Genomic DNA, 9,035 nt, shown 5'->3' with positions numbered 1-9,035 from the left:
TTCAGCCGTTGATTGTTATTACTTACCCTCCGAAATTCTTTTGAGGAGTAAGTCAGAGCTGTTTTCAGCTCTGCAGTTGATTGCTGACAAGTACTCAAGCCATTCGGACTCTGTTGGAGCTCATAGTTAACTAAGGTAAGTGAGATTCCTATGAAAAAATTGAGACTGAAATCTGGCTGGGTTTTCCTGTGGTTTGGAACTGGTCTAATGCTAAACGTTGCACTCACTCTGGGGGGGGGGGGGGGGGAGACCACCAGAACCAATTTCGACCATGTTATGCCTTACAATGAATTTGAGTAAACTCTGGGAGTCCCTGTCCCTGTCCCTGATGGACAGGGAGGCCTGAGGTGCTGCAGTCCATGGGGTCGCAGGGTCAGACACGACTGAGCCGAGTGAACTAAACTGAACTGATGTAATTTTCTTTCTTTTTTTGGCCCCAGGTATTTTAATTGTAGCGTTTTCTAACATTTTTTCTGGGAAATTACTTTTCATTTCGTTCTGAGATGTCTCCGGATATTTCTAAGCTTCTACAGTGCTTTCCCCAGGAACATATTAAAGAGAACACGCAAATCTGTTTCATCAAAATGATGTTAAATAGCCACCTGAAATAATTCATTACTTATCGCTTGATAACATTTAATTTTCAAAAATATCATCGGCTACTAATACACACACACCAGAAACGGATGAAACCAGAAACGGATCTTTGTATTTTCACGGTCATCAGAACCCTGAGGGACGCTCTCGAGAGCGCACACGAAGGTACCTCAGCTTGGGCACACGAAGTTACCTCGGCTTCCGCACTACAACTCCCAGAAGGCTCCGCGGCCAGGAGCCCGTTTCCGGGCGTGCGTCCCCGACATACGCTCGGAACCGGGGAAATGGGGAGCGCGGCTACCTGGCCAGCTCGAGGCGTCTTCGCGACTTGAGTACGCGGCTGACCCCTCTGAACGCTCTCCTGGTCAGGACCCGGCGCTGCTCGGAAGGGCCCTCCACTAGCACCGCTTGAGGACCCATCATGAGGCGCTTGGGGTCGGTGCAGCGGAAAATGCCGTGTGTGTTTGTGACGGAGGTGAAAGAGGAGCCTTCCACCAAAAGGGAGCATCAGGTACCAAGGAGCTCGGGGCCCGCTGGGCGGCCGCGGGTGGCCTCCTCCCCGCGGCGCAGGCTGCGTTTGAACCCGCGAGCGCTTCCAGGCGCGGTAGAGCCGCCCTGCAGCCCGGGGGTCTCTCTGCAGGGTTCGCTCCGGCGGCCTAGGGTACAGGTCTTCCTTCAGATAAAAGTGTCATAGACTGTAAAGACTGTAAAACGGTGGCATAGTCTTTCTCAGAAGTGAAAATAAATCACGAAGTTCATTGGAACTTTTTTCCCCTCCATTCTTGATGCTCTTTTGGCTTCCTGAGCATAAGCAAATCATAAATTAAAAACGCAGTTTATTACTAATAAAGCTGAAAGGGTGCCCATTTTTCTCCTTAGCACTTAAATACTTAACATTATATTATGCATTTTATGACTGTTGTCTCCTTCCTTAAACGTTCCACCGAAGGCAGGTGCCATTTGACCTCTATCCTAGTGCTGAGGACAGTGCTTACCCCTTAGGAGGCTTTTAGCAAATGATTATCAAGTATATGAACACACGTAACACCTGAGCTAGGCATACAGCTCTGCATAGGATATGATTCCTGATGTCAAGCTCATTATGGTGGATAAAGAAACATGTGAATACAGTTGGCCTGTGAACAATGCCAGGATTCGGGGTCCGATCCCCTGAAATCCGAGTATAACTTGTGGTTGGCCCTCATATTCAAGTTTCCTCCGTAACAAGGCTTCTGCATTCAGGATTCAACTGTGTGTAGTACTGCAGTATTTACTATGGAAAAATTTGCGTGTAAGTGGTCCCGTGCAGTTCAAACCCGTGTTGGTCGAGTCAACTGTATTTAACAAATCTGGGTAGACAAACATGTATTGCTGTGATAGCATAGAAGAGGAGGAGGTGATTTGTAAGAACTTTACAGGAGAAATATTTTGAAGGATAAACTGGTGATCATACCTTGGAACTAGGGAAATTAAAAACTTCCAGGTGAGAGCATGTAGAAGGTATAGAGGCTGTTTATCTTAAACCAGTTTTCTTTTTCTCTTTTAAGCCATTTAAAGTTTTGGCAACTGAAACTGTAAGTCACAAGGCATTAGATGCAGATATATACAATGCAATTCCAACAGAAAAAGTGGATGGAACATGTTGTTATGTTACTAACTACAAAGGTAAAATAAAACTGTGCTACAAATATTTATTTTTCTTAATCACTTAAACTGTATATATCTGAAGTGCTCTTCATAAACCCTTGGAAAAAAGTCACAATTGATATATTATACTTCCTATACCATTGTATCTTTCTCTTGGGGGAAGAAAGGAAGAGAACTTAATATTAATTAATACTGATTAAGGGCCAGACAGTATGATAAATGCTTTATGTGTTATCTTTATCTGTCTGCACAATAAGCCTCTCCTGTTTCACTGAAACAGAAACCAAAGCTCAGAGAACATAGTTTGTTCGAGACCATTTAATTAATGACCATTTAATTAATGAAGGCTCAACTGGTAATAGGACCTAGGTTTATGTGACCCTAAAGCTTGTTCTTATTCTGCTGATCCCAGTGCTAAATCAGTTGTTTTATTACTGTTGTCAGTGTCTCTAATTTGTTTCATTTTAATGTACTTTAAAAGAGAAACTCAAATCCAAATTGTCAACCATGTTATGGAAAAAAATGCATTGAAAAGAGAGAAATAATCTGTGTGATTTTTTTTTTTCTAGATATTGAAATTACTTCTCACTTCCAGCAAGAGAAATAAAAGTTAAATGCATATTGGATACATTCTTCATAATAGGAAATCTCTTGTGAAGTGCATCTTTTTTCATTTTGTCGCGATGAAATTCACATACCGTTTACCATGTTGGTCCTTTTTAAGCGTACAGTTCAGTGTGGTGCGAACAGTTCTCATTGTTGGCGCTGCTGTCACCACCACCCATCTCCAAAACTCGCTTCATCTTGCAAAACTGAGACTTTACACCTTTTAAGTAACTCAGCTTCCCTCCTTGTTTCACACACTGCTTTGTTTCTAGGATTTTGACTAGGTAACTCATGAAAGTGGAGTCTTACAGTATTTGTCATTTGATAACTGGCTTATTTCACTTAGCATATTGTCCTTAAGATTCATTCGTGTTGTGGTACATGTCAGAATGGCCTTCCTTTATAAAAGGATGAACACCACACATTTGTGTATACCACATTATTGTGCGTGTATACCGTTTATCCGTCAGTGTGTACTAGGTGAACCGTGCTATGAACGTGGTACACAAATCTTAGAATCCCTCCTTTCGGTCTTTAGGGTATATATCCCAAAGTGGAACTGCTGGATCCTATAGTAATTCTTTTTAATTTTTTTGAGGCACTGTTATACTGTTTTCTGTAGCAAGTGCACGGTTGTATTCCTACCAGGAGTATAGAAGAGTTCCAGCTTTTCCATATCCTCACCAACACTTGTTATTTTCTATTTTTTTGATACTAGGCATCTTAATGGGTATGCAGTACATTTTTTATGTTTATTTTTAAAAAGAACAAAAGGTTCATTCAACAGAAATGACAGTGTAGTTTTAATATGGTTCTTCATATTATTTATTGGTATAGCTAATAAGTAATGTAGAATGCCTTACCCAAACTGTAATCAATAATTTTTCCAATAGGTGATTTATATATTTGAAGAAACAAACTTTTCTTTAGGGTTTTATATTTACATTATGGGCTTCCCAGGTAGCACTAGTAGTAAAGAACCCTCCTTCCAATGTAGGAGACATAAGCGAAGTGGGTTCCATCCCTGGGTCAGGAAGATTTCCCTGGAGGAGGGCCAGGCAATCCACTCCAGTGTTCTTGCCTGAAGAATCCCAAGGACAGGGGAGCCTGGGAGGCTACAGTCCATAGGGTTACAAAGAGTGAGACATGACTAAAGCGACTTAGCACACAGGCACATATTTATATTAAGAAACTTAAGTATGCATCACATTGTGTAATTACTATCAATATAATGGTGGCAGTTAAAGAAAACTGGGTTGCTAAAGAAAACTTCGAGAACCCAGAGTCACAGTGCTTGTAAATCCACAGTTAATTACAGGTACAGGATAGGCGATACAGTAAGGGCATTAAAAGGATGTACATCACAACCAAAGACTCTGTCACAGTGAAGGGTCTGATGTTGCTGCTGCTAAGTCATGTCAGTCGTGTCTGCGACCCCATAGATGGCAGCCCACCAGGCTCCCTCGTCCCTGGGATTCTCCAGGCAAGAACACTGGAGTGGGTTGCCATTTCCTTCTCCAATGCATGAAAGTGAAAAGTGAAAGTAAAGTCGCTCAGTCGTGTCTGACTCTTTGTGAAATCGTGTCTTGACTCTTCTTGACCCCATGGACTGTAGCCTCCCAGGCTCCTGCATCCATGGGATTTCCCAGGCTAAAGTACTGGAGTGGGTTGCCATTGCCTTCTCTGAAGGGTCTGATGAGACCTGGTGAAAGCGTCTATGGTCCTCCCCTGACGCCTCCCCTACCTTCCTGACAAATCTAGGAAAGACAAACTTTTTAAAATTAGGGACCACCACTGATGTAGGCAGGGAACACCTCAGAAACAGGGAATCTGAAATGCAGTCTCAGCTGGGGATTTTTATATTTTGCTGGTCATGAAGGCATCTTCCTGCTAAGTAACCAGCTTCAGCAGCAGCCCCCCAGGAGGCTCACTGAGACCAAGTGCAACTCCTTAGTCTCACTGTTGTCGAGAAAAAATGGTAGTACGTACCCTGGAACTTCTCAGACCCCTGACTGCAAACCATCACTATTCATCAGTGTTCCATGCCTTGACCCCAGGGGTCAGAGCCATGTAAAACAACTAGCTTCACTCCACGTTTTTGGAGGTTAACCCTCATAGCATAATTTAACATAGTTACATTTTAGAGAAGGTGTGAATACAATTTCTGGTTATGTTTCCGTTAGCAGAGAGAGCTTCTGTTTCTCACGATTACTAGCTTCTCATATGTCTGTGGGATGATGTCCTTACTGAAATGGTCAAATTTGTTTTGTTATCCTGCATATTTCTCTTTGTCGTTTGGGTTGTTTCCCTTAGAGGAAATGACCCTACGTTTATTGAAAAAGGTTATATTGAAACGTCTTTCAAGCTAAATTTTATTGTTTGCCTCTTAAACTTTTTTTTATTATTTTTTAGGTCAGCCATACCTTTGGGCTCGGCTAGATAGGAAACCTAACAAATTAGCTGAGAAAAGATTTAAAAATTTTCTACATTCAAAACAAAACTCGAAAGGTTCGTGGGTCCTTTTTTTTTTTTTTAAAGCTATTCCTGATTTAAGTTGAAATTTTTGTCTTATTTCTTGCCGTGGTGGTCTATACATTATATCCTTCTTTACAGTTTAAGCACTTTGGGAAAAGGAAAACATTACAAGTGAGTATCTTTTTATGTAAAAGCATATTTCTTGAAAAAGATTTCAAAATATTTTCCTAACATTTCTGTGACTCTTCATTGTAGTTTGTCAGTTTTATTAAAACATACAAGTTACTATGGCACATTTGGTTATTAATAGTTTTACATTAAATTTCTCTAACTATAAGTAGATATATACATGTATCATTATATATCCACTCATATATATAATTTTTATATATTTGTATTCATAGTGCATTAAAAATTCACCATAAATATACATACTGTAACATTGTCTGCTTTAATTAGACTGTTAACCTACTGTTACAGATGGTGGGTTCAAAATTGGAAATTTGACGTGTTAGTACCTTAACGCTGAGAAGTGTGGTGGTGGTAATGAATGGAGACTAATTAATATGGTACCTGATTTGATGGGGCTCATTAGTTGTTCCCACTTTGAATTTGTTCAGTGTTTTATATTGTTTAAAGTATCACCACATATAAGATTATTTAATTCTTTTAGAATTTTTTTGGAATGTTGAGGAGGACTTCAAACCTGTTCCAGAGTGCTGGATACCAGCGAAGGAAATAGAACAGTTAAATGGGAATCCGATACCTGATGAAAATGGACACATTCCTGGTATTACTAGATCTCTTCTAAGATACAATTTTGTGTTTACTAGTAAAAAGAATAAGATACATGCAATTGGAAATTATAGAATATAATTTTAGTATGGTGGTTCATGGTATTTATACCAAAGATGTTTCATATCAAGACTGTCCTTTCAGTTTTAGAATATTTTCTCAGATGCACAGTACTTACAGTCTGTAAATATTAATAAAGCATTGAGTTTGGGAATAGCCTTGAAGTATTGTCAGGATAGATGGTATGATCGATTAAATCATATTAAGCCTTTACTTTTTAGACTGAAGGTAACAATATGCCTATGTTTTTAAGTACCTATAATGTGCGAAAATATTCTTAGATTTTAGTAATATAAAAATGAATATCAGAACCCTTATCCTTGATGATCTTGTAGACAGTAGGAAAAAAAGTCTACCAATAATAGTATGATTTAAGAACTAGAAGGAAGTAATGCACAAGGTACACTTGGAGAAAAGAGGAAGAATTCCTAGTTCAATCTTGGTGGTTAGTAGAGTCATCTAAGAAGAATGGACATTTATCCTGAAGCTGAAGAACCAGGTAGTTAGTTGGCAAGGGAAGAGAGGTTAGCTTAGGCAAACTCCCACAAAGGGGAGAGGTCATGGCATCTTTTGGAAATTTTAAATAACACCTCAGTGTGGCTGGAATGTTTATAACTTGGGTTATAAAAGTAGAGGCTGGAGATGTGTAATGGGGTCACATCTTAAACGGCTTTGTATTCTATCTGAAGAACTTTGTGAAGTTTATCCTAAAGATGACCATTAAGCAGCAATACAGCAGAACTAAATATAAATTCTTGAAATAGAACTGTGATAAAAGTAGGGTAGGGAGTTGGAGATAGTAGACTAGTGAAGAGGTTATTACAGTAGTCTGGATGAATAATGAATACCAAAGATGTGATGGTCATAAGAGTGTCTATGCCATAGTTTCGGGGGTTTTTTTTGGTAAGGAATTCTCCACAACAAAGAAGCCTAATCTGGCAACAGAAGTTAGGAAGGGAATAGCATTTGATAATTGTAGAATCAATACATTGTTCAATAAATACTGGAACAATACAATAAATTGCGGAACAATTGCATCTGTCTGTTGTCCCTGAAACTGGAGAGGAGGTAGAGAGAAAACTGAAAAAAAGGTTTTAGTGCTGTGTCTTAGAATGGCGCTCAGTTCTTATTGAAAATATGAATTTTCTTTTAAAAGAATTCTGGGTACTCTGTACTAAATAATCGAACAGGTTAATTCCTTCACAGAATCAAGAGACCTTACGATTAGAAAAAGGATGATTTACAAAGTAGTAGAACTGTTAACATCTCCACTGATGTTGAATGATACCTTATGTGACAGAACATCCAGAAAATTGGCGACAAAAATTAAAATTACCTTAGTCTTAATCCAGAGAAAAACAATGCAAAAAAAAACACCTCACTTGTTTCTTTAAATGATAGGCTGGGTACCAGTGGAGAAAAACAACAAACAGTACTGCTGGCATTCGTCTGTAGTCAATTACGAGTTTGCGATCGCCCTGGTCCTAAGGCATCATCCTGATGATCCTGGCCTTTTGGAAATTAGTGCAGTGCCACTCTCAGATCTTCTAGAACAAACACTGGAGCTCATAGGAACCAATATTAATGGAAATCCTTATGGTGAGTAAAGCCTTTTTCTTGTTTAGTTACACTCTAGTCATTTATAAAGAAAACTTCCTAGGTTCAACTGAAAGAAATACACACTACAGGAGTGACTAATAAACTTGGAATTATTTTTTTTTAGATTCCCTTTTTAAGTGACATCATATAGTATTTGTCTGTTATTTCACTTAGCATAATATCCTTTAGGTTTATACATGTTGTTACTACTGACAGGATTTCATTCTTTTTTTATGCCTAATGTTCCATTTTCTGTATGTGTACCCTATATCTTTATCCATTCATGGTGAGGTAATTAGTTTAATTATAACGCTAAGAGTAAAATAAAAGAATTAGCAATTAATATCATAAGCAGCATCAGAATATATGCCATGATTTGAGTATAAGTCCTGAGGGCACTATGGAGTATTATTGACAGGCAGATGAAGATAGACCCAAGGTCATTAAAGCTGTAATAACAAAATCCAATATAGCGATCAGAAGCAGATTGATTGGCAGGTGAAAAGAAGCTAAGACAGTAACTATGCAAGTTACCAGATACAGCGGGGCCATTTGGCAAACACTGAATGATTGTGGCCAGTGGTGTAGAGCAGTGGTTTGTGGACTTTTCTGTAAAAGGCTGCATAGTAAATATTTAGTTTTGGGGGGCCATAGCTCTGAAAGACCATAGACAGTACTTAAATGAATGGGTTGGCTGTGTTCCATTGAAACAATTTACAAAAACAAGCATTTGGCTGGATTTGGTCTGAAGGTTAAAGTTTGCCAACTCCTGGTATAGAGCACTTGAAGGTAGAATTTAGACTTAGTGGGATAAAGTGCCAACTTGTGAGTGAAGGCAGTTGTAATATATTTCTCTTAAAGGAATCAGACTTTTTGGTAAATTTATCCCTCAGTGTTTTAAGAGGCTTTTTTTACTTGGAGAGAGAAATTTTCTAATTCTTTTTGAAACTTCTGAATGGCTAATGGCAAATTTTTATGATTTTAGGGTTAGGAAGCAAAAAGCATCCATTACATCTTCTTATACCACATGGAGCATTTCAAATAAGAAATCTACCTACCTTGAAGCACAGTGATCTGTTGTCCTGGTTTGATGGTTGCAGAGAGGGTAAAATTGAAGGAATAGTATGGCATTGCAACGATGGTTGTTTAATCAAGGTAATGGCAGAAAGTAATTTGTAAGGTTATGTCATTTTATGTTCCTGAAACAAAGTAGAAGTGGCACTGCAGTACTCTACAAATTCCAGTAATTCTGATAC

At 38.9% G+C, this 9,035-nt stretch overlaps 1 protein-coding gene across 2 annotated transcripts in view; it reads left to right on the top strand.

Annotated features, from left to right (window-relative positions):
* Nucleotides 1-842: 842 nt before the first annotated feature.
* The window catches only part of CUNH12orf29 (chromosome unknown C12orf29 homolog), a 9,840-nt gene continuing 1,647 nt past the window's right edge, over nucleotides 843-9,035 (top strand). The window contains exons 1-6 of one of the 2 annotated variants that reach the window (XM_040234467.1): nucleotides 843-1,108; nucleotides 2,145-2,262; nucleotides 5,263-5,358; nucleotides 5,999-6,115; nucleotides 7,582-7,779; nucleotides 8,765-8,934. In XM_040234467.1, coding sequence (XP_040090401.1) covers nucleotides 1,019-1,108; nucleotides 2,145-2,262; nucleotides 5,263-5,358; nucleotides 5,999-6,115; nucleotides 7,582-7,779; nucleotides 8,765-8,934 — 789 coding nt within the window. In that variant the 5' untranslated portion in view covers nucleotides 843-1,018. The remainder of the gene's footprint in view (nucleotides 1,109-2,144; nucleotides 2,263-5,262; nucleotides 5,359-5,998; nucleotides 6,116-7,581; nucleotides 7,780-8,764; nucleotides 8,935-9,035) is intronic. The other variant, XM_040234468.1, reaches the window with a different exon arrangement.

Source organism: Oryx dammah, unplaced genomic scaffold, assembly GCF_014754425.2.
Source record: "Oryx dammah isolate SB20612 unplaced genomic scaffold, SCBI_Odam_1.1 HiC_scaffold_29, whole genome shotgun sequence".
Taxonomy (NCBI): domain Eukaryota; kingdom Metazoa; phylum Chordata; class Mammalia; order Artiodactyla; family Bovidae; genus Oryx; species Oryx dammah.
This window is presented reverse-complemented; position numbering and strand designations above follow the sequence as displayed.